Here is a 26,211-nt window from a genome sequence, read left to right as displayed (position 1 = left end):
GCTTATTTTAGATTTAAATTTTTTGGAAGTTCACAAAACAAAATGTTAATCAATCAATCACAAAATTTGTAAAGCGCACTACATACCCGAGTGGGTTTCAAGGCGCTGGGGGGGTGCTTGCTGCTGCTATTGGTTGAAGAGCCAGGTCTTGAGTTGTCTCCTGAAGGTCAGCAGGTCTTCGGTCTGTCGCAGGTAGAGGGGGAGGGTGTTTCAGGTCTTGGCCGCGCGATGGGAGAAGGATCTGCCTGCGGAAGTAGTTCTCCGGATACGAGGGATCGTGGCCAGGGCGTGGTCGGCGGAGCGGAGTTTCCTGTTGGGTACGTAGAAGGAGAGTCGACTGTTGAGATAGGCTGGGCCGGTGTTGTGGAGAGCTTTGTCTGCGTGGGACAGGAGCTTGAAGGAGATTCTTTTGTCGACGGAGAGCCAGTGCACGTTCCTTAGGTGGGGGGTGATGTGGTCGCGGCACAGGACGTCGAGGATCAGGCGTGCAGAGGCATTCTGGATCCTCTGTAGTCTGCTGATGAGCTTGGACGAGGCTCTGCCGTAGTGGGCGTTTCCGTAGTCGAGTCTGCTGCTGACTGGGGCCTGGGTGACTCTTTTCCTCGTGTTTGTCGGGATCCATCTGTAGATCTTGTGGAGCATGCGGAGGGTGTTGAAACACGTGGAGGAGACTGCATTGACTTGTTTGGTCATGGAGAGTTTCGAGTCGAGGATGACTCCCAGTTTGCGTGCGTGGTCGGTGGACGCTGGGGGGGACCCCAGTGACGTGGGCCACCAAGAGTCATCCCTTGCAGAGGGGTTGGACCCGAGGATGAGGATTTCCGTCTTGTCTGTGTTCAGTTTGAGGCAGCTGTCCTCCATCCAGTCGGCGACGGCCTTCATTCCCTGGTGGAGGTTGGATTTGGCGGTGAGGGGGTCCTTGGTGAGGGAGAGGATCAGCTGAGTGTTATGCCAGTAGTAACTACAACTCCTACACCTTTTCATTTGTAAGTCTTTCTCCATACCATATTCCTGACGGATTATCTACAATTGATAATCTACTGGGATCAGGATAATTGTGAGATTACCACACATGTCACATAACCAAGATCTGCTGCAAAATTTGAATATTTCAACTCAACTGTAGTTTCTAGCTCAAACAGAAAATTACTAAAATGCACATGAAGTACAAATCAGCTCTCAATACTTTGCAAAAGTTAACTTGACCATGTACAGAGCTCCACTGCCTTTTGGCTAGGTTTGTGCTATAGAAATACCATATACATACATACATCCATTATCACCTTTCACCTACTGGTCGCTGTATTGACAGAATAGAGAGGTGATCATTTTGGTCAAATAATGGTGATGTCCAAAGTGATGGACTAGGAAAAGAATTTTGTTGACCTAGGAAAAAAAGATGTTATATATTTAAATATAATTCAAAGAGGGCGGAAAGAATGTTTCCTTGCAATAAAAATGTTTTATTACACTTACAAATTCAGGTTTGCATTACACTGTCCATAAAGCAGCTGTTATTTCAAGAGGGTGCTCAGAGTTTTAAAAAATCTTAAACATTTTGCATCTCTTCTTAAGGTCTGACCTCTTGAATCTTAAACTGCCACCTTCTGAGACACCTACAGAATGCACAGTACTGCTTTTGTTTGAAAGATGATTCGAGGGACCGCACAGTGAACATAATAAGTCCAAAACAACTCAGATATGGAGAATATAAGTGATGCGCCTTTAATTAAAAGAGGTGTACACACTTAGGCTTATTTTCTGCTAAATGCAGTACTCTGTGTTTTACGCAAATCCTTTTACAGAGACCTTACAAAAAAGTGGTCCTCCGTGAAATAAAAGACCTGTACTTTTGGCTAAGGGAATTCTGCTTCAAATTTAATGAATCTGTTCAATTTTCTTTTTTAAGAAATCAATGCATTATTAATAGCATTGGGATCCTTTCTCGGTTCAGCCTAGAGACAACTGTAGCACTTTTGCCAGCTTCATTTAATTAAAAAATAAGACATGTAAACATCCATGGAGGGGCTTTGTGTCTGCCTTCTTCATCCATTGTTCTGTTCAAATGTCATTTACATTTTGCTTCTACCAGGTACAGCATACAGCAGCATGGCCAATGGTTCAGTCTTGCTCTGTGTTTGATGGCATTTTTCCCCAATCACATGCGCATATCCGATTAAAAAGAAGTGTACTTACGTGCCACGGCTGTTGGGACAGTAGTTTACATTGCTAATTAATTTTATTTTTATTTACATTCTCTATTCGTTTTTGTCTTTTTTTAACCCCCATTCACTTTTAAGATATGTTCTCAGGATACACTATTTAAAGCCAAAAGTACCTTTTGTTTGTGCCAAAAAATAAATTTTCCATTTGCTGTGAATGAAAACAAAAAAGAGTTTCTCTTTCTGTTCTAAGTACATCTAGCTGCTAGGAAGCTCCTGGGTTGTTGTACTAAAATGGCGGTGTTGATTATTGTTTTTAACAAGCAAGCAAAAGGCAGCCATAGATGGATTTTGAAAACGTATTCATCGTACCAGGCTCCCAAGCCAAGAGGTATTGACTTTTTTGTCCATACTGTTATGTCAATATGTGTGAAAGTGTCAACATAGTTAGACCACAATGCTATAGAATGTACAGCATAATTTGCCTGTAATCCGTGACTATATCAAATAATGACCAATCATTTACCGGTAAGCTTAATTAGTCCAATTCCCGGTCTTTCTGTGGAGTCCCCACAGTGTGAGCAGTCCCTCTGCCTCACTGAACACCATTACCTAGCCTAGAAAAAAAAAGTTTCTCCAATATGGCCCCCATTCCCATCATGCTGAAAAGGAGGAACTGGATATGTCTACTTCCTGATGTAATCAATCTTGGTAAAGATCAATTTTCTAAGATCAATAATAGGATCAATCGCCACACCCATGGGAGGGAGGTGGGCCCAAAACTGTGACAGGAAGACTTAGGCTTGAAGTAATGAAGAGTACCAGTAATTAATCGGGTCATCATCATCAGGTCATTACTGTCAATGTCCACCCACCTGAATACTAGGTTCTGTGGACGCAAAGATAGTCCTCCCAATCGCCTGTTGACTAAACCTCAGCACGCAAATATCACCACAAGTGCTAGCGGTTGATCCCCACGGGTAGGGGGTTGGGAGAGAGAGGGGATGTATGATGGTTTTTGGACTGAACTTTTGATTTGAAAGCATTCAGCATTGGATTTCATCCCTGTTTTTGAATGGTTTTGATATTATCTGGAAGCCCTCAGATCCCACTTCTAAATCCACACACCCCCCTGAGATTTAACACACAATGAGAACTAGTTAGAAAAGAGAATTAGAGCAAACATGTCATGTCAGCAACTGTGCATTAATTGTATAATAACGTCACTCATTACCTTCAGAATGTATGTACCTCAAATAAAAAGCATTGATGCCACAAGATGTGCCTCGTGTATCATTGTCCCAATATGTACCAGATTTCTCTCTGTCACCAAGGATTGATGATTAAACTGTTTAAAGAATGTAATGTTCTAACCATGAATTGTCTTTTGAGGCCCTTTACCAAGTAATGTCTTTTTAGTCTATAGGTTCAGTGCACTGACTTTATTTCATTGTGCGGGCAAAGCTTGGAAACTGAACTTGGATTTCTTTTTGCAGATGCTGGATGCAAGAGCTGGCCAGAAATGCTGACAAGGTTCAGGATCCTGATGTTGGAGACGAGGCGGGAGCTGGTATGTGGGGACCAGGTCGCAGGTTGCAGGTATGTTGAACTTGGGAACTCGGCATAGATGATCCGTTTTCTACAAGGGTCTTAAGGCCATGCAAGGCTTGAGGAAAATGCTTGGGATATAGCTAGACCACACCCCAAAGATGGCCACCAATTCTCGTGAAAGCCCAAGCTCTCGAACCTCACATCAAAACCAGGAAATCAGGGAAATAGAAGGACATGAAGGAGGCCCAATTAATGAAAGAGGTGAGGAAACGTATGAGGAACCAAGAAGGACATAAACCTGAGTGGCAGTTAGGGAGTGCAGGGTCTGGCCTGGGGGACATTGTATATGTCAAGAAGGGCATATGAGGACAAAAGGAGTCCTACAAGGAGCTCAGGAAACAAGAGCATGCTTGACAAAGAGCATAGGAGTCTCTGTGCATTACAATGATCTTCTTGTCTTTCTTCCTGCCGCAGTCCTTACGGTGTGAGCCAATAACCAAACTGGCGATGATTGATCCAAAACGTGTAAAGATAGTACCAAACAGAAACATAATATTGATGCTGCATCCGTGAATTTAATAAGGGTGTACCAGAAATGAAAGGTCATGAACAGAAGACAAAACACAAGCACCAAATTCCAATGATGCTCCACCTCCAAGTCGAAGTCTATAATGCACCATGAAAGTGTGTGTAGACAAGTGTCCACACTAAGCAGCACTACGCTACGCTCGCGTAGTTTGCGAAGTTCGCGCTACTTCGCACTACGCGAACTGCACGTAGCACAGTGCGAACACGCGTAGCGTAGTGTTGCGTAGTGCTGCGGTCATTTTTTGCTTGCTCGCGGTCCTCAACGTCAAGTTGGCGACCGCGAGCAAGCAAAATGACATCCCGGCGAGACTTTTTCCTTGTTCGCGATCAGCAACTGCAAGTTGGCGATCGCGAGCATGGAAAATAAACCTCCCGGCGAGATTCCCAACGCGAGGAGGTCAGATTTCTCATTCCGAGTGGTCGCGTATGCTCGCGACCGCTCGCGATGAGAAACTACCAGTTCGCGTTGAGAAAGCTGAAGCTCGAGTAAAAATCTACTCGAGCAGCAGAAAACTACAGCTCGCACTGTGCAAGATGCCATTTTCAATGATTGCACAGTGCCGGTTGCTTGTCCGCACTGTGCAATCATTGAAAACGACATCTGGCACAGTGCGAACAAGGTACTACGCAGTTCGCGAAGTGCTACGTGTAGCTCGCGTAGTGCGAACTTCACTTTGCGTAGCTTCGCGAAGTGCTACTTCGCGAACTACGCCCAGGCCTAGACTCCACACAACAAATGTTCCTCAATTAAGCCCCCTTGAACATTGCCAATGAGGAAGCCGTTTCTTGAGTAGATCTAGACCGAATGGAAGGTAAGTTCACTACTGAAGTCTCAATCAATCAATCAATCAATCAGGGGTTTTAAAGCACGCCACTCACCGGTGGGGGTCCCAAGGTGCTGGGGGCGGGGGGTGCAGCTCCGGGTTCAGTCGAAAAGCCAGGTCTTGAGGTTCCTCCTGAACATGTGCAGGGTGGGAGAGCGTCTGATGTTCAGTGGGAGCTGGTTCCAGGCCTTGGCTGCGATGTAGGAGAAGGCTCTTCTGCCTGCTCAGCTTCTGCGGATGTGGAGGTCTCTGCAAGGGCGAGGTCGGCGGAGCGGAGGTTTCTCTTGGGTACGTGGAAGGAGACTCCCTCGTTGAGGTATTTGGGACCGATGTTGTGGAGGTATTTGTAGGCGTGGGTGAGCAGTTTGAAGGTGACTCTCTTCTCGATGGGGAGCCAATGGAGGTCTCGTATGTGTTGGGTCATGTGTTCGTGTCTTGGTGTCCCAAGGACGAGTCTGGCCGCGGTGTTCTGGATGGTTTGCAGCTTGTGTAGGAGAGTTCTGTTGATTCCGGCATAGAGGGCATTGCCGTAGTCCAGCCTGCTGGTGATGAGCGTGTGGGTGACAGTCCTCCTGCATTTCTGGGGAATCCATTGGAAGGTCTTGTGGAGGGTGCGAAAGCAGTTGAAACTGGTGGAGGCTACGGAGTTTATCTGGCGGGTCATGGTGAGGGATGAGTCGAGGGTGATGATGCCGAGGTTCCGTGCGTGGTTGGTAGAGGTGGGTGGGCTACCAAGAGCAGAGGACCACCAGGTGTTGTCCCAGGTGGAGGTGGCGGGTCCGAGGATGAGGACTTCCGTCTTCTCCGAGTTGAGCTTCAGGCAGCTATCCTTCATCCAGGCTGCAACGTCCTTCATTCCTTCCTGGAAGCAGAGTCTGTTGTCTTCGGGGTTCTCCGTGAGGGAGAGGATGAGCTGGGTGTCGTCGGCGTAGGATACTATGCTGAGCCCTTGCTGGCTGACGATGGTGGCGAGGCGGGCCATGTAGATGTTGAAAAGCTTGGGCTAAGCGATGATCCTTGGGGTACTCCACAATTGAGCTCTGTGGGTTCAGAGAGGAAGTGGGGCAGTCTGAGCCTCTGGGTTCTGCCGGAGGGAAAGGATTGGATCCAGTTGAGGACGGTTCCTTGTATCCCAGCGTCGTGAAGTCTGGCTGCAAGAGTGCGATGTGAGATGGTGTCAAAGGCTGCAAGGAGGTCTAGTAGGATGAGGGCTGCAGTGTGTCCCTGGTCGAGTAGCATGCGGATGTCATAAGTGGCGGCCAGGAGGGCGGTCTCGGTGCTGTGGTTGCTGCGGAATCCCGACTGGGAGGCATCTAGGATGGCATTCTCTTTGATGAAAGCGGTCAGCTGTGCGTTCACGAGTCTCTCGGTGACTTTGGTTGCAAAGGGGAGGAGAGAGATGGGTCAGTAGTTTTTCAGGTTGGCCGGGTCGGCAGTGGGTTTCTTGAGGAGGATTTTCACCTCCGCCTGTTTGCAGTCGTCTGGGAAGGTGCCGGATTTGAGGGAAGCATTCATGGTCCGCCCTAGTTCGGGTGCGATGACAGTGGCGGCCCTGTGGTAGATGTACGGTGAGCAGGGGTCCGTGGGGGCTCCCGAATGGACTTTCTTCATGGTTGCTGTGATGTGTTCGATGGAGGCGGTGTTCCAGGTCATAGCGGTTTTCTTGTCAGCGACGGGGGGGGTGGTCCGGCGGCTGTTCGTTGAAGTTGTCATAGAGGGTATTGATCTTCAGATGGAGGTAGGAGCTGAGCTTGTTGCAGAGTTCCTGGGAAGGTATGATGTCTGTGGCTTCGCTGGGGGGTTTGGCGAAATGCTGTATGAAGCTTGTGGTAAATAAAATTCTTTACCGGGACTTAATTTGATACGGAAACATAATAAAATAGCTCAGTAAAATGAGAGGCAGAATCCGTGGTATTAGAGGTTCGGAATGGGCTTTATTCCAATGAACGATTATAATCGGTTGCTCCAAGTTCCATCACCACGGAGGTTCAGGAAGTGAAGTACATACTTTATTGACAAGAAATGACTTTTATAGTACATACATTACAATGAAGCGAATGCAGTAGGCGTAACAATTGATAAGGAAAATGACGATTCATATGCGTAACCGAAAATGGGTGTAATAAGGAGTAAAAAGGAACATAATTGGTTATGATGTCATATATAGGTGGATCTATAAGATAATACTTGGCATAGATGCGCGCGCAGCAGCATGACGTGTGATTGACGTGCAACTAGGGGGTGAAGGGGACTTGACATTTAGCTCTACATGTGGAGACGAAAAGTCTGGGGGGTCAAGTCAACCTAATCCCAAATCATATCTAACATCCTATGTTTAAAGAACTATGTTATCCACAAAAGAAGGACTCTCGAACAGAATCTATTCTATACTGACTGTGCGTGCGTGTACAAGCGTCTAAGTGTCTACACTAAATGTGAGGGGGTAGGAATATTCCATGGTAACAGGACTATGAATTACTTGCATAAAGACAGAGAAGCCGAGCCATTGCTCGGTAGCAAGAAGGAATGTTTACTTAAACTACTAGACAGGAATGCATCGGCTGAGGGGTGAAGCAGATAACTTGAAGGTGAAATACAGTTCTTGGCAGAGAATAGGCTGATGTCAGGCTTCGTGAGCCGCGCAGAGAATGAGACAAAGTTCATGGTCACAGATGCAGGCTCAGACTGGAGTTTTCAGAGGCAGAAGGCAAGAAGAGTTTGATGACAGAATCAGGGCCTACTTGCCTGGACTGTAAAATGGCATAGGTGAACCATATAAAGCCGGTGGCTTTTCATACTTAGGAATGGAATATCCGGCCTATTCATGGCGGATCTGACAGAGGACATGTTAACGGTGGACGCACATGTATTTGCGTCTTCATAACTGGAACTGGAGGGAACATACATGTACTTGTAACATGCACATAGAACCGTTGGGGTCCAAGATAGGGGACATAACTGACCAGAAAAATCCATATTTCCACATTCCCTCCTTGTCCCCTACTTGCCCGTTAAGAGATATCAATCTTCATCAATCCATTGATCTGTTCATATAACATCATTTGTTCTTCTTTCTTCTTCCGTGACGAATGAGATCTTGGTGGTGGAATACACGATGTGGCACACAGACCACAGATCGCTGGTCCACATTGTAGACATAGACAGCAACTGAATAGTATGAGAAGGCCAATACCTAGGAAAGATAGGACCTTCCATCCAAGGGTAGATATTATACTCCAAAACCAACCGGACCAAGTCCAGGTGCCTGGGTTCTGGTGTATCTGGCTTACAATCTTATGAAGGCGAGTTATAGCTTTATATACAGATGGCGAATTTTCTGGTATGAATACGCAGCAGCTTGATCCGATGACCCTACAAGCTCCGCCCCTATCAGCCAGGATGACGTCAAGGACAAGACGATTTTGAAGCACAACAATCCGCATAGCAGACTGCTCTTCTGTTAAATTGCCTAAGGCGGAAATAGTTTCATTCACTACCGCTTCAAGGGTTCTAGTTAATCTACGTATCAGCTTACTATTAGTAACAGTACCTATATAGGGAAAGATGCCTTTATTGAAATCTGTGTATTTTTCCCATGCTGTTTCAGTGTAATCGACAATTGGGAGATCTCTTCGCTCTCTGTTGTGTACTAAATGAATATTTCTATAATAATCAGGAGGAGCTAGGAAAACAGGTGGCAAAAGGAATGCAATGTAGCAGGTACCATCCCAATCTAGAGGTAGACGCATATATGCAGTCTGACCACATATAAAGTAGGAGTGGCGATAAGCTCTAAATGAAGATTTGCCTTGATCACTGAATTCTACTGTAGTAGTGCATTTACTATGGCCCATATGTATGGAACCAACTTTTCTTACACACAATTCACCTTTCGCTGGGAATACTGACATGGTTGGTAAAACTAGTTCAACTTCGGATTCGACATTTAGAATCATGAGATTAGGTGTAAAATTACCTAATCCATATACTTCATTTTCTAGATCAGTTCCTGTTCCTTTGGGGCGACCCTCCTTGTCAGGGTAACAGACCTTGAATAAAACTAGGTTCAGATTTCCCCATACCCACTGGTCTTGGTAAACGGCTGTATCTGAGTCTATGGAATTGATTAAACTAAACCATGCTCCACAGGAGCCATTATGTGTAAACGGATGTGGAAAGAAAGGCAGGACTCCTTCATAATTCTGATAGGGAGGGAGCCGGCCACACACCCAACAATTAGTTGCATTACTAGTCTGATGGGAATGATGTAACATACTAATGAAAGTGTTATTGCGCAGCGCAAGTCTATAAGACAATTCATGCGGGGGTAAGTCACTAAAAGAATGTTCAGCAGTAACATTGTAAACGTTTCTGGCAATAGGGTAATATATGTGCAACAATATACTTGCAGTAATTATTAAAAGACTTAAGAAAAACAAGATTAATAATGTCACTATGCAATGGCTACGCAGTGATTTACAATACGCCTGTCGTTTCATCATTTTTCGCGACTGTCCATGATTCAGGTCTAGGCGATACATGTCGGAGACAGATTCAACCGCTTCACCTAGGAGAGGACTTAAACAATCAAATCGTCCGACGGCCTAGGCCTTAATTTTAGTTTATAAAGTTCTTTACTGTCGGCCTCAGCCAGAGGTAGTTTTGAGTCAATTTGTGAGGACACACGAGGTGGGCTGTTTACATCTGAAGGAAGTCCATGAAATTTCTTGATATGACTTGAATGAATCCATCCTTTCCTGCCTTCAATCTTCACGGCTGTCCTTGTGGTCAGCAAGACCAACTTGGGTGTCTTCCACCTGGGCTCCAGCTGAGTCTTTCGGTCGAAATTCCTCACAAGGACGAGGTCCCCCGGAATTACGTCATGGGGTTTCACCTCAGTATTGTCGGGAAAAGCTGCAGCTACCTGTGAACGACAAGATTGTAGTGCAGACATCAAGGAAGCCAAGTAATCTGTCAGCATATTACAGTCAATATCAGTTATTTTGCGTGGTATAGGCGTCCCCCACATATTTGGTGGTCTGCCGAAGATCACCTCATACGGGGATAGCCCTGTTCGAGAGTGTGCTACCATTCTCATGTAGAAGAGTGCAACTGGTAACGCTACTACCCAGTCGACACCTTTCTCTCTGCATATTTTGGACAATCTGATTTTCAGTATCTGATTATGTCTTTCTACGAGACCTGCTGCTTCGGGGTGTCGGACACAGTGAAATTTCCACTGATAACCTAACAGAAGTGAAACATGTTTCATTAATTCGGATGAGAACGGCTGGCCGTTATCTGAGTGAACAACACGTGGTAAACCGTATCGTGGGAAGAATTCTCGAACTAACTGTTTGGCAGTAGTCGGGGCAGTGTAATCTGAAACCGGGTATGCCTCCGTCCAGCGGGACAGAGCGCAGACAACTACGAGAACATATTTGAATCCTCGACATCGTTCCATCTGGATATAATCCATCTGGAGTACTTCAAAAGGGTGATCAGGAGGATGAAATCCACCCTGTTCTACGGGAACGCTTTTTCCTGGGTTGAACTGGCAACAGATCATACAGGTACGGACCTTTTGTTTGGCTGCTGCTCGTAAATGTTTATTGAACCAAATGTGTTGAACGCTATCTAGCATAGCTTTTTCTCCTAGATGTGCTGGACTATGTATAGTGTTAATTATAACTTGGACCATTGAATCAGGAAGGAACCACACAGACTTTTCCTTCATCATCCATCCTTGGTCCGTTTGGATCCCTCCTAATTCGGTCCATTTCTTTATTTCATCTGGTGTAGCATGTGTCTGGATGTCAATTACGTCAAAAGTAGGATCTTTAACTGTCATACAATGTGTCGGCATCGGGACTATTGTCTTTGTCATGTCGGAGGTTTGAGCTTGAGCAGTCTGTTTAGCTGTTCTATCGGCTAGATCATTGCCTTGAGAAATGACATCAGTAATCTTCGTATGAGCCTTACATTTCATAATTGATATTGCAGTAGGTAGATGTATTGCATCTAATAAGGCATGAATGAGGGGTCCGTGCTGAATGTGGGCACCGTGGGAAGTTAAATAACCTCTCTCTCGCCATAGCACGCCGAAGTCATGTACAACTCCGAATGCATAACGTGAATCAGTGTATATGTTGACTTTTTTATTTGTGGCTTGAATACAGGCTTGTGTCAGAGCAATAAGCTCTGCGGCTTGGGCTGACAAAGTATTTATACGATTAGTTTCCATGACTTCAGTATCTGTTGTGACTGCGTAAGCAGCCACCAACTCTCCTGTATTTGTTCTCATACATGAACCATCTACATACAATGTCAGGTCTGGGTCTGACAATGGGGCATCGGTTAAGTCTTGTCTAGGTTTCGTCGTTATTGTAATAACTTCAATACAGTCATGGGCTAGTGGGTCTGTTCCGGTTACTGGCAAAAGTGTGGCAGGATTCAATGTGTTACAGCGTCTGATTTCTATGTGTGGCTGAAACAATGTAAGTTCGTACCCTGTAAGTCGCGCTATAGTCAAGTGTTGTGTTTGCGTTCTATTTACAAGAACCTCTACTGCATGTGGTACTTGAACTGTCAATGGATGTCCTAACACTATGGCATCGCTCTGTCTGATTGCTAAAGCTGTCGCTGCCACTGATTTTAGGCATGCAGGCAAAGCCTGAGCTACGGGATCTAATGTACTAGAAAAATAAGCACATGGTTTGTGTGCTCCTGCTTGTTCCTGTGTGAGTACTGACAAGGCAGTACCTTCGCGTTCTGTAACAAAGAGTGTAAACTGTTTTCTGTAACATGGCGTTGCTAAAACAGGTGCTTGACATAAAGCTTTCTTTAGGCTTTCAAAAGCTTGTGTATGTTCCTGAGTCCAAGGGAGAACAGTCGATGTGGCTGCCTCCTGTGTTGTCAACTGAATGAGTGGTTTTGCTAGAAATGCGTACTGAGGGATCCACTGTCTACAGTATGAAGTGAGGCCTATGAAAGCCCGTACTTCCTTTTGTGTCTTAGGTATTGGCATGTTAGCTATTAACTGAATGCGGTCGGGTGTAAGCTGCCTTCCCTCCTTGGACAGCGAGTGTCCAAGATAAATAACTCGCTGGACACAGAATTGCAGCTTAGAAGGGGACACCTTGTGCCCCTTTTCGGCTAGAAATTGTAAAACTGTCAGTGATGCTTTTTCACATTCCGGTTCACTTCTCGCGGTGATCAACAGATCATCGACGTATTGAAGTAAGGCAGTGTTAACTGGCATGTGGATACTGTCCAGTTCTCGTTTCAGTGCTTGGCTATAGATGCTGGGGCTTTCTGTAAATCCTTGAGGTGCGCGTGAGAATTTAAAGCTACGTCCATTTAAACTAAATCCGAACAAATATTGGCTTTCCGGATCTATTGGGACGCTGAAAAAGGCATTTTTTGAGATCGATTACAGTAAAGAATGTCGCTTCGGAATCAATAGCTGTCAGTAATGACGAGATATGTGGGACCACAGGAAATTGTGGCACAATGCATTTGTTTAATTCGCGCAGATCAATAACCAATCGATATACTGGCGGGGCCTTTGGATCTGTTCGTTTAAGAATCGGAATTATCGGTGAATTACATACATTGGAGTCTGTTTCTACAACTACTCCTTGGGTAATGAGCTCGTCAATGATTTGCAGCAAAGCCACTACAGCATCTGGTGGTAACTTGTATTGTCGCATTCGTGGTAGTACCACTCCTGCCTTTAATGTGACTCGATATGGTGTAATATTCATGCAACCAACATCAGTAGGGCCTTGTGCCCATAGATGTGTAGGTAAAGTCTGCAGTCGGGGATCCATGTCTCTAGACACATAATGACCTTTAAAATCACGTAAAAACAACCTTACTCCTTCCGGAGAACAACATATTATGGCTCCTAGAGCTTTCAGTGTTTTTATTCCTAACAGATTTTCTGGACATGATTTAGTAAGTAATAAATCTGTAGTTCGGGTCAAAGGTCCTATCGTAAGTGGGAGAGGCTGTGACACTTCATTAACAATAGGTTTTCCTGAAAAACCAAGGGAAATATTCTGTGAGCCTGAGAGGGGTGCCCCTGGAACTTCACTACGTTTTATGGTCGTTCGACTTGCCCCTGTATCGAGTAAAAATTTTCTGTCTTGGCCTAACAATTCACTATGTACATAAGGTCCTTTTTGATCTACAGGGATCTCGATAAGGGGTAAGTCAACTTCCCTCTCTAGGCTGGTTCATGCGTATCGTTGATAATCAGGATAGTCGTACTGTGCGGTCTGGTACAGTTGTCGTGTCGTGGTTTGTGTGGCAGCAACAGGCAGCGCTGGTGCGGCTGGCACAGACTGTATAGACTGTTGTGAAGCTGGCATGGACTGTGCATGCTGCGGAGCTCCTTGTTCATTCTGGTCCTGTCTAGGTGGCCGTGGTCTTTCTTGTGTTTTACCTATGGCGATATTATGTTTCAAAACTGGACAATCGTGTACGTAATGACCTGGCTTTTTACAATAATTGCATGTCCCTTTTACAGGTCCGGCTGAATCGGAATGTGTCATACCCTTTTTATGTCCTTCAGCTGGAACTGTCTGAGAAACTAACATTTTCATTTTCGTGTCTTTCATGCGTCTGTGTTCATGTTCTTGTTCCTCTCTAATTCTATTGTGATGGTACTGTAACATTTGTAACATTTGTGATGGAGTGTTACCTTGCCAGATACTCTCGAATTTTAATACTCTATTCTTTACTTGGGGCAGGGCATTTTCTACTAATTTTGTTACAAACAGATGTGGGTATGATTCGCTACTTGCTTTTAGGCCACTATTTATACCAAAACATTTTTCAAATCGGGCATAGTAATCACTAGTGTCTTCATCTTGCTTCTGCTTACAGGCTGAAATTGTACCCCAATCTTCCTTTTTCGTAGTTAATAAACGTGGCAGTACCTGTACTAGTAAACCTGGTAGTGCTTTAGTTTTATCCCCGAGTCCTGCTCCTGCAGTTCGGGCCTTTTCTTCTGCTTCTAATACTGACCATTCTATCTTTTGGTCTCCTACCTCCCACTCTTTTTCCCTGAGTTTCTCATAAATGCCAGCAGGCATCAATACCTTTAATATTGTCATAATGTCGGGATAGGTATACTCTCCCATGAGTAACATGTCTTTAATTTCTCGGTGAAAACCCGCTGGATCTTTGTCATGACTGGGTACCACTTTCTTCATTTCTAACAATTCTATTTTTGATATGGGCGTATATACAAATACGCGCTTAAACTCGTTGTCCTCGCCCTTTATTGGGTGCACTTCTCGTAAGGGATTCTGTCTATCCATGTAATACGTGGTTCTTTCCTTGATGGGCAATGAGACACGGTCTGAACATACAAAAAGAATATACTGCTTTCTTGATTCTAGAATTTCTTTAATTAATTTAGTACCTGAACCTCTCCATCTATTCGTGAGTAATTCGGTCAATATATCAGGTAAGGGACCAGGGTCCGAATGCTGACTCTGATATAGTATAATGAGTTGTTGAATCATATAAATCCCAGCTAACCGCTGTTCATCTGGGGTGAGATTCAAAAATGTGCGTGCTACTGTATCATCACTATATTTTCCGGGACTGTCCACCCAATGGACAGCTGCCCTAGCTAAATCTTGTTCATCCATAGAATCGAGGAAATGATAACCCCTTCGTTCTCGGAGTAGTTTGTCGGCGGCTTGGAACGAATGCTCGTTAGACCTGATGTTAATTATAGGTATTTGGAAATTCCTGTTATTATCTGGACATATCGGACGTATCGGGTCAATAGGACATCTATTACTATTACAAGATCTTCCTTTACCTACATAGGCTATGGTGTCTGACTGTCCTGCGGGCAGTCCTGACCCTTCCTCCTCGTTTTGTTCGAACTCGTCTACCGCTAATCTTTCTTCGTGTAGGCGTTCTATTTCTTTACGGATCTTTCGGCACATGGCTATTATACAATTTTGTTTATCATGTCTACCTTCTGATATATTCTGGCTCCATCTGGTAAGAATTTGCATTGCTTCCGGGTCTACCCCCGGTCGGTCTTCATTTCTGATCACACAATTTATGAGGAAACGTAACAGTTCCCCCTGTATCTCCACTTTCTGGTATTCCATAGCTCTGTTAATACATTCTGGATCTCGCCCTGTTTGGACAAAATGGTATATTTTATCTAGATGCGCAGTCATTCCTGGTAACTTCCCTAAGTACACTGCGGCTCGTCTGATACGTAATGATGCCAGGATCATTTCGTCCTCTTTGCCGGGCACAGGGTCATATCTGCAATCTATAAGAAGTTCCTTAAGCGTACGGGCATTTATGAGTTTGGGGGTACGTGAATGTGCTGACTCTTGAAACGTAAGTTTATTTATTCTGGGTGGCGTAGAAAAAATGTTGCTAGCACCTCCCGCAGCCCCATCTGGGGTGTCGGGTGTGAAAGGATTCGTCGAACGTGACACAGCAACTATAGGTGTGGACACAGCTATAGAAGCAGCTGTGGGAACAGATGTAGAAACAGATGTGTTTGCCGGAACTTGTGACACGATCTGTTGCTGTAGGGATACGGGTACTGGATCTTGGCGTTGAACCTCCCTGGTATGCGGTCTATGTGGGGCGGAATTAGCATACTCGGGAGCTGCGTCATCTAAATATGAGGAAAGAAAAACATCTTCTGCGGTTCTAGGATGCCCCTTAGGATGTACCTTTATTGGGAATAATGGGGGCGGCAAGTCTTTCGGTGTTTCTGGAGTAGCTTTAGGTAATCCTTCGGCCAGAAGGGGATACATACCATTCATAAGGGCATTTCTTTGTCTGTCTACTTGTTCTGATTTCACTCGGATACCTTCCTCAATTAATAGATTTTCTCGAACTTTATTGGAATTCTCTTTACTCTTCTCCTCCTGTCTACGTGCTTTTTCTGTACGTCTATGAGATTCTTTACGCCATAACTCAACGGCATCTTTCTGTGACTGTCTGACTTTCCTTTTCCATAACTCTTCTTCTACTTTCATGATGCACTCTGCATCCCAGGTCCCCGCTGCGGGCCACCTCTGACTTTCTGGTAATTCCTTGGTGTAGTCTACCCATAAATCAAGAAATAATATAGCGTCTAAGCCATGTTTGTGATACATGAAGTACCCTGGAGTGTCCCTAGGAGGAATAGGAACGGCTTCTTCGAGTACCCCTTTTCTTGTAGTGATCTGTCTTAGTTTCGAAAAGAGCGGCATATTGAGAACTGATCTGATACTTAATCTTGAACACACTTAGTACAAAAGCACAATAATGAACAACCATTCATACCACAATATGCAGGACGTTTAACACATTAAACATTAAACATTAAACATTTTTTAACCTTTGAAATAACCAACAATGATGATCGTCTGCATAACTAATCACCAAGCATAATTCTTTGACAATAACTAGATACTTCGGAATACTTGATATACTGCTAAACATTACATATACACTGCTAAAACAGTGCAGACCGGATTTGTGTACCCAAACCCGTCTTGACCGGCACAACCTATGTGCACGTCAGAAATGCCTCCCCAGTAATGGTACTCACCGGGTAGCTTCGGAAACGGAAGGCCTCGGAGACTGAACTTGGACCGGACTGGACTCGACTCGAACACTACGGAGACTGGACTCGACTTGGGACTTCGGAAACTGGTGGGCCTCTGTATACCTCGGATCTTGCTCTCTCAGCTAGGCTCTGGTCGGGAAACTTCGCACTTCTCACCGCCTCGTCTGGGTGTTGATCGCAGCCTCAGTCGCCCCCGCTTGACCGGAGGGAGATACAGGAAATCCTGCTGGTACGCGTTATTGTCCGTCCAGCTGTGGCAGGAGACCGGGCCTGCAACTCACCGCCGGCGCGTGAGATGAGAAAGTTTCCCTATTCGGGCGCCATTCATGTGGTAAATAAAATTCTTTACCGGGACTTAATTTGATACGGAAACATAATAAAATAGCTCAGTAAAATGAGAGGCAGAATCCGTGGTATTAGAGGTTCGGAATGGGCTTTATTCCAATGAACGATTATAATCGGTTGCTCCAAGTTCCATCACCACGGAGGTTCAGGAAGTGAAGTACATACTTTATTGACAAGAAATGACTTTTATAGTACATACATTACAATGAAGCGAATGCAGTAGGCGTAACAATTGATAAGGAAAATGACGATTCATATGCGTAACCGAAAATGGGTGTAATAAGGAGTAAAAAGGAACATAATTGGTTATGATGTCATATATAGGTGGATCTATAAGATAATACTTGGCATAGATGCGCGCGCAGCAGCATGACGTGTGATTGACGTGCAACTAGGGGGTGAAGGGGACTTGACATTTAGCTCTACATGTGGAGACGAAAAGTCTGGGGGGTCAAGTCAACCTAATCCCAAATCATATCTAACATCCTATGTTTAAAGAACTATGTTATCCACAAAAGAAGGACTCTCGAACAGAATCTATTCTATACTGACTGTGCGTGCGTGTACAAGCGTCTAAGTGTCTACACTAAATGTGAGGGGGTAGGAATATTCCATGGTAACAGGACTATGAATTACTTGCATAAAGACAGAGAAGCCGAGCCATTGCTCGGTAGCAAGAAGGAATGTTTACTTAAACTACTAGACAGGAATGCATCGGCTGAGGGGTGAAGCAGATAACTTGAAGGTGAAATACAGTTCTTGGCAGAGAATAGGCTGATGTCAGGCTTCGTGAGCCGCGCAGAGAATGAGACAAAGTTCATGGTCACAGATGCAGGCTCAGACTGGAGTTTTCAGAGGCAGAAGGCAAGAAGAGTTTGATGACAGAATCAGGGCCTACTTGCCTGGACTGTAAAATGGCATAGGTGAACCATATAAAGCCGGTGGCTTTTCATACTTAGGAATGGAATATCCGGCCTATTCATGGCGGATCTGACAGAGGACATGTTAACGGTGGACGCACATGTATTTGCGTCTTCATAACTGGAACTGGAGGGAACATACATGTACTTGTAACATGCACATAGAACCGTTGGGGTCCAAGATAGGGGACATAACTGACCAGAAAAATCCATATTTCCACAAGCTGAACAGTTCTTTGGCGTTGGTTGCGTTGGTGTGGATTTGGTTCCTGATGAAGGTCCGTTTGGTGTCTCTTATGCGCGGGTGGTATTCCTTCAGGGTACTCCTGTGGTTGTTTAGGACTTCCATGGTTTTCTGGTTTCGCCAGTCTTTCTCAAGGCATCTGCAGGAGCGCCTGGCTTCTTGTAGTTCTGTGGTGAACCAGGTGGCCTTCTGGGGGTGCTGTTAGGCGGAGTGGTGGAGGGGTGCAAGCCTGTCGGTGCAGCAGGAGATCCAGCGGTGAGATTCTTTATTCTTTGGCTGCAGAGTTGACGTCGGTCGTGGCGTGGGGGGGTCAAGGAGGAGGGTGGCGTTGAGGTGTTCCTCTGTGATCTTGCTCCAGTTTCTTCGTGGTGGGTGCGGGCGGGCTTGGGTGCGGTGGAGGTGTTGAAGGTGAAGTGTACGCAGTGGTGGTCTGTCCAGGGGGGTTGGGTGGTGTGGCTGAAGCGGATGTTTGTCCCTCCTGTGAAGATGGGGTTGAGGGTGTGTCCTGCTCTGTGAGTGGGAGTGTTGACGAGCTGCTTCAGTACGAGGTTGGCGAGGTTTTCGAGGAGGTTGGTGGACTCGGGGTTGTTGCGGTTGTCGAAGTGGAAGTTCAGGTCCCCGAGTAGGATGTAGTCCGTGGAGGTGATGGCGTGGGGTGCGATGAGCTCGGCGATGGTAGATGCGGACTGAGTGCGAGGTCCCGGGGGTCTGTAGGCGAGGGTGGTGGGTAGCGTGGTCCTGGGGCTGATCTGGAAGTGGAGGTGTTCTGTGTTGGAGTAGGGGTCGCTCATGCTGGAGGTGGAGAGTCGGAGGGGGTCTTGTGTGCAATGGCGAGCCATCCTCCAGGGTGGTGGGGGCGGTCCTTTCTCTGGATCTTGTAGCCGTCGGGGATGGCGATGGCGATGTCAGGGCTGGAGGAGGCGTTGGTCCAGGTTTCCGTGAAGAAGGCTACGTCAGGCGAGAGGGTGTCGATCAGGTCCCAGATCTCTACGGCGTGTCTGTGTAGGGAGCGTACATTGAGGAGGATGCATGCCAGGGCTTTGGTGGTGTGTGCATCAGGGGGGACTTCGGCAGTCGAGGGGGCATTGTCGATGGTGAAGGATCTTTGGCAGTTTCAGCAGGAGAACTGTCCGTGGGTGGTGTTCGGTGATGAACCTTGGCAGCCGGCGAGTCTTCCAGCGTTGAGTGCGTGGAGGGCAGTGGAGTTGTATCGGCGGGGTCCTGGAGAACTAGGGCTCCTGCCGCTGGCCATGGTCGGCTCGCATACGGGCGCAGACGGGCCTGCCTTAGGTGCGCCTGCTGCGCACGTCCGCTGTTCGGCCAGCATAAAATAGGGAGGGGGAGGGATGAAGCTGGGAGGCGGGAAGGAGCGTGAGCAGGGGGGAGATGCCGCTTGGGCAGCAGCGGCGGGCGAGGGAGACTACCAAGGGCACATGGGTAACCCAGGGTACAACACAAGGTGGAGGGGGCAGTAAGGAGGGAAGCAGCAGCAGCGAAAAACGGAGCAACAACACAATAAAACAAAGAATTACACCAAATAAAAACAAGGAATATACAGCTGGAGCAGAATTACCAGTGGCACAGAGGCACCGTCACGTTCGCGGGCTGGAGTTAAGCCGCAGCAGCATCGAACCCCTCGATGGAGGAGGCAGGGCCTGAAAGACAGTGACGATGGCCCGGAGCTGCGGGGTAAGAGTGTGCCGATGACCAGGGTCAGCGGACTCACTCATAGGCCTGAATAATTTTCCTCTTTACCTATCTTGAAAGAGTTGAAGATGAAGGACATAAACTCTTGCCTGAGGGATCGTACGTGACCAACAAAGAGTCAACCTTGAAAAGCACTGGTTCTGTGAAAGTAAAGAGAAACTGCTCTATGAATCTAGGGCAGGTGCACAACGCCCATAGCTCTCAAAGGGTTTCAGCCCCCTCATCATGTGTTTTTTTGGGCCCCGGGCTTAGACAGCTTCCCGGGCACACACACAGAAAGTTTTTGAGCTGCTGTAGGCTGGCTGGACTGGCGTCCGTCTTATCTCAGCCGCACCTGAGTACATCACAGCTCTTTAAAAGTATATTTACTTATTAACGTGGCTTTGTTGTTTTTTCACCCCTTCTTAGAGTCCCTGCATCTCCACTCTGCCTATTGCAGAAAGAATGCTGGAAGAATTAGCCCGCCCCGAAATTTTAAGTACCCCCCCCACCCCCCCGAAATTTGCCTCTAGTTGCGCCTCTGATCAAGGGTATGAAGTTTCTGTTGCGCTATAGAGGAAGGACTGGGGAAGAAGAAGGGCCAGGGATAGATCTTTATTTTTACACCAAACCGTAAAACTCCGCTAATGGCGGGAATGAGCCTTCAGGGTCAAAGGGGCTTCCTGGACTGCTGAATTGACTCTGCCATCTCCAAAGAACAATCCTGGGCTACAAGGATAGCCTTTCAAGTGCCAAACCCTGAGACTGAAACGTCTGAGGGATTCTGCCTATAGAAAGGGGATCCTCAATAGAGATGTTGGTATTGGAACTCTCCAATGTGACTGTATCTGGAGATCCAGCAAGAGGAGAATCCACGGTCTTTTGGGCCACTCTGGGATCACCAGTGGAACTTCTGCTTGCTTTCTTCTTCGACGCTCAGGCAATTAGAAGAAAGGGAAGGAATGCGTAAAGAAGACTTTGGAGCAAGGTGACTGAGGGCATCGATTGCCCAAAACTTCCTGGATGGAATCAATCTGCAGTATTGCGACAGGAGTGCATTCTCCTCCGTAGCAAAAAGGTCCAAACACGGGCGGGAAATTCATCACAATCTGCTGGAACAACCGAGAGCGCAGATGGGACCTAAGCATGGAACCCTCAGCTCAGGCAGTCGGCAGGCCTATTCTCTTTCCCAGGAAGATAACCTGCTGATGGAGAAAACAGGCGATTCCTTTCGGCCCAAAGGACTATCCTCCAAGAAAGGAGATAGAGCTGGTGATGTATCACCCTGATGCTGGATATATGCTCCGACTACCTGATTGTCTGTCTACAAACTTACAGAGCGGGTCTGAAGGGATGGAAAGAACCAAAGGAGAGCCTTCCACAAAGCAGCCGGTTCCTTCTAGTTGGAAGATTGTAGCTTCTCTGGGAAATTGCACTTGCCTTAGGCTTGCAAAGCCTCCCAAACTGCTAGAGGCAGAATGAAAGCAAAAGTTGCAAAGACAGCAAAAATCGAAGCGCCCAGTAGCCTGGGAAAGGCTCTTGCAACAGCGGCCAACTGCTGAACACAGCAGTATGGTCACAGTCTAACAAAACAAAGCTGCTGTAGCAAGCCTCGAAATGGGAGTTAATAAAATAGATTAACACAGAGAAATAAAAAGAAATAAAAGTTAGCTGCTGGGGCTGGCAATGGAAAAATAAAAAACAGGAAGTGGTCATATCCAGTTCCTCCTTTTATGCATGATGGGAATGGGGGTCATTTTGAAGGAACTTTATTTTTCTAGCCTAGGTAATGGTATTCTGTGAGGCAGAGAGACAGGTTACACTGTAGGGACTACAGCAGGAAGACGGACAAGGAAGTAATTTGCGTTTTTCTTGCTGCATAATTTACGCCGCCCCCGCTCTCAGTAGTTTACACCTCATTTGTTGCCTAATTCCAGTGGCCCTGTGTATGGCTAACGAATCCTTAGGCCTTTCACGTTTTGCTAATACAATGTGTGGATTCATAATCTTAATGATGGTTTAAGATGGTTCTGGGGTTAAGAGTTCAGATTCACCAGTTACATGTATAACCTGCTTTCAGCAAGGAGCAAAAAGTACACTTTTTTCCAGACCAAGAAGGATGTAATAAATGATGGGACCTTAGAGCTGCTTGACTAACGTTACACTAATGCATCCTTAAATATGCACGTGCAAAGAAAGTGTGACTATTTACGAGGGTTTGCATTTAATACAACACTTAAAACTCCTCTAAATCTCTCACCTCTGGCTACCCTGACTCACAAGGCAAAGCATGTAATGGGTAGGCTTACCTAGTATACGCTTATGGGCGTAGCTTCGAGTTTTGAAGCACCTGTATTCACGTAGAAGGTTGAAAGTGGATGCTGATGGCTTCTCTGAACTCGTGAGATCATGCGGTTCGTACGATTTTATCCGGCATTCTCGCGACATGATTGCATTCCATACGAGAACAAGGCAACCAACGGCTACACCAGCGATGCAATCATTGCGAGGAACGGGCTGCGTTTAAGCGCACCGTGTACTGCGCCCAAATAAAAAAACAGAATTTCTAGGTCATTCGAAAAACTAGCACGAGGAAACGGTGTTGTTACTCTTGTGAGAGATAAGGTACATCCTGGGATTAGTTCATACTAGCTGTTACGCGTGATGCTAAGAAAGTTTCCGTTGGAAATGCATCACGGCGCTCCACCTTTCTGTGCAAGCATCTAGTGCTGGGCCGTGGGAAGAGGACCACTTCATCTTCGGCGCAGTGTGTTCCATGGCAACAGAACCGAAGAGCCGTCTCCATTGTAATGTCATCACTGCATCCGCAGGAGCTAGGACCAGCTCCTCGTTTGAAGAGTTGTTTTCAATTGATCAAAACAGCAGCTGTTGTGCTTAAATGATCGGGTATAGCTCTACGACCTTGTGATCTGGTAATACTCAGCAACCCTCGATCACTCCGTTTGCACGCTCCCAGGTGAAAGGCTACTGAGGGCTTGAAACAGAATCAGAAAGAACTGAAGGGCCGGGTAATTAATATCAAATCTGCCCGTGTATACGGCGGAAGGAGACAATGGATACATCAGCATGTTTTGTAAGTAAGATGGCATTTTTAGCTACCTGCTTACATGAGCCTGTCTTTTTAGCAGCGTCTCAGAAAAATCTCAAAGGTCCTGAATCCGAGTCTGGGAGCGGAGGAGGAGACTTTACCACACACCTGGTGATACCGCGACCCCCTGTCGGTTTATTTCCAGGGAGCGGTATTTACATCCTATTCGGAGTTTCCCAAGTGAAAATAGGGAATTACATGCAGAATCGAGTTTATCTCTTTATTTTCTCATGTGTCACATTTTTACCTCACATATCTCTCGATTAATTTCACCAGGTGCTTTCTGGATAAAACTATCAGTGGGAAACAGCAGGGGTGAGATAATCATTGCACTACTCAGAGCAGACCACCTGGAAGTTCCCTTCCCAGAATCTGATGGAAATTTGACCAGTGGTGTTTCTAGAAGTGAATAGTTTTTTTGTTTTTTGGGGGGGGGTCGGGGTAGTGGGGGGGTCAACATACATTGGTCTGTTGGGGCCACATACAAGTTGTCCCCCTTTATTATCCCAGTATTAGCAGCAGCGCCATGACGCCTCAGGGCATTCTAGACCTATATAAAATTTTAAGTCAAATCAATCAATCAAATCAGAAAGGGCAATGGTAAAGAGAGAGAGTGTATATGTATATGTGGATATAGATGTTATACAATACCCAAAAGCCAGCGTGGAAGGAAACAGCCACTCCGACAAGGTCAATGGATTTGTGATATTTTTATTTAGTTTAGCAGACAAACAGACGCATTTCGACTCCTTGGAGGCTTGATTTTATATATATATATATATGGCTGACTTACCTTAAGAAAATAAAATTGATTGAACGCACCGAGATGTGGTCCGTGCTCCTTTCTTCTATACATTGAAGTGCCAAGCACCAGCGGAATATATATATATATATATATATATATATATATATATATATATATATATATATATATATATATATATATATATATATATATATAGCAAAAAAGATTTCTTCACACGGAAGGAACCAGAGGGACACAGCGGGTTTTCAGAAAGAAAGCACTTTTAATGCAGCAAGGTAGGCATGACGCGTTTCGGACGTAGTACCCGGTATATATATATCTCCACCACCAAGCTTACACGATCAAGTAAGCACGAGCCACACTGATCCAAGGTTTAAGGATGAAATTTTATTTCGGGCTAAAACGACACGTTTCTAGCACAACAGCTCTTAGTCACATGACATTCACTTTGAGTTCACTTTTTTTATAACCACAAATCACATCACACACGACGCATGACATAAAGGAAAGACTGTGCTTTTACCCAACTTCCCATGTCCCATTAGTGCTCATAAATGAAATGGTAATATATACGAATATAGTGAAAAAAGTAAAATAAAACATTTTAACCTGTGTGTCTGACAAAACATGATTGATACATCTCATGAAATATCATTACAAATCTCATAATTTTGATACTGTTAATGGCTGATTAGAAAGACCACAAATTATTGATATACACATATTTTGAACAATAGATAATATATAGTCAGTCAGGTTCATCATGGGCTTAGTACCCCCTAATTCATCATGATTTTCGCATTTCTTCAATTGCATAAAAGTGGTTACTTATAATTTGTAATACATACTGTAGTAAATGAGACACTTTTGTGGTCTGACACCCTATGATGACCCTCAACCACCACCATTTTAACTGATTTTAGTGTGTTATGTTAGCCTAGCCTTAACGTAGGATGGTTTTGCATATGCCTGCTTTCTCTTCTGTCCGGCAATCGTGCTGTCTTTTAGTAGAATAGTCTTGCCAAGAATAGGAGGTGTGGGATGTCGAGGTGCAGTGTTGTGGGTGATGGTGCACACATGTGCTCAATGTTGGATACTGAGGGATTAAGTGTATAATGTTATTTGGGTTAGGTGAATTATGACTTTGACCTATTGGCTTTAATGTGGTCTAATGTCATTCTGTTTTCTGACTTTACCTTGCTTTATGGCAGTGCTGACTTTTGTCTTTGACATGTTCTCGTGTCATCTTGATTTTCAATTTCATCTTGCTTTGGGCCTTTCTGTGTGCATGGCTTAACTAACTCCATTTTCATGACTGAAGCCATTTTCTGTGCCTGCACGAAGCTGCAGAGGTGAAGAGGGCATGTTTTGCTTTCCTCCTGTTTTTCACACTTTACTGACTAGAGAGAACTGGTTCTTGTCAGAGGAATGTGCTCGCTCTGCTCTGAAGCCATAACAGACGCCTGGCCAGCTGAAGCTGTGGCCTTGGTGCGGAGTGTTACGGACTCTGATGGGAGAATGGGGCGAGGCTCACCAGAAGCTTCGTCTTACGTCTCCACTTGTACTAAAGGGGGTGTCTGCGTTCTGTTCGGTGGATGCTCATCACAGGGCAGACGTGCAGCTGTGGCAGTGGGAGGTATAGTGTCACTACTGTCTCCTGTTTCGGCCGAAGAACCGGACTCCCCTTTGGCGAAGTGGAAACGGGATGGACAGGCAGTTGGTGAGGTGTTCCACTAATTTCTAGTTTTCTTACTGTTCTTGCTTACTATAACTTTATATTCAGGTTCCATACATTTATATACATATATATTTCTACATATATGTTTGGCTTGATTGTGTTTCAATCATACTATTGATATACAAGTCTGCTATGAAAGGTGCATTTGGCTTATCGTGTGGTGCTATTTACTAATAAATATATCCCAGATATACCAATTCGTCTTTTCCTTGTAGCAGGAGGTGTGGACTCTTCTTGGCCAAGTATTCTGTTGTAGAAGGAGGGGTGAATTCCCTTCTAGCAGGTAATTGTTTTATAGGAAGTTGTTCTACTCCTGGCAAGTGATGTGCAAAGTATATTTCGCTCTAGAGAAGTGTTGTGTGTGTTACCTTGGTCTAGAGGAGACTTATGTGATCTTGTTTTCTTGCCTTGCCTTTGGGGGAGTGTTGAAAGTTAGCCCACCTTAGGAAGTGCTGTGTATATTTTATATTCCATAAGTTTGGAACTGATATTCTCTCCCTGGGAAAGTGACGGTACATACCTTGGTCCAGGGGAGATCTGAGACCTTTCATTACACATACACAGTGGATTGACTTTCAGACCCTCCTTTATGCCGGACTCACACTCTAGGGTATAATACCCATGTGGTTCAGAGTTCCCCCATTTTAACCTTAAACAAGATGTGCCT

The 26,211-nt window shown here is 45.5% G+C and overlaps 1 protein-coding gene across 1 annotated transcript in view; it reads right to left on the bottom strand.

The window, feature by feature from the left end:
- The window catches only part of C6H6orf163 (chromosome 6 C6orf163 homolog), a 194,352-nt gene extending 171,719 nt beyond the window's left edge, over positions 1–22,633 (bottom strand). The window contains exon 1 of the mRNA XM_085611090.1: positions 22,241–22,633. Within this exon, the coding sequence (XP_085467216.1) occupies positions 22,241–22,379 (139 nt within the window). The 5' untranslated portion in view covers positions 22,380–22,633. The remainder of the gene's footprint in view (positions 1–22,240) is intronic.
- Positions 22,634–26,211: the final 3,578 nt, after the last annotated feature.

This window comes from Triturus cristatus, chromosome 6 (genome assembly GCF_964204655.1).
Source record: "Triturus cristatus chromosome 6, aTriCri1.1, whole genome shotgun sequence".
NCBI classification, from domain to species: domain Eukaryota; kingdom Metazoa; phylum Chordata; class Amphibia; order Caudata; family Salamandridae; genus Triturus; species Triturus cristatus.
This window is presented reverse-complemented; position numbering and strand designations above follow the sequence as displayed.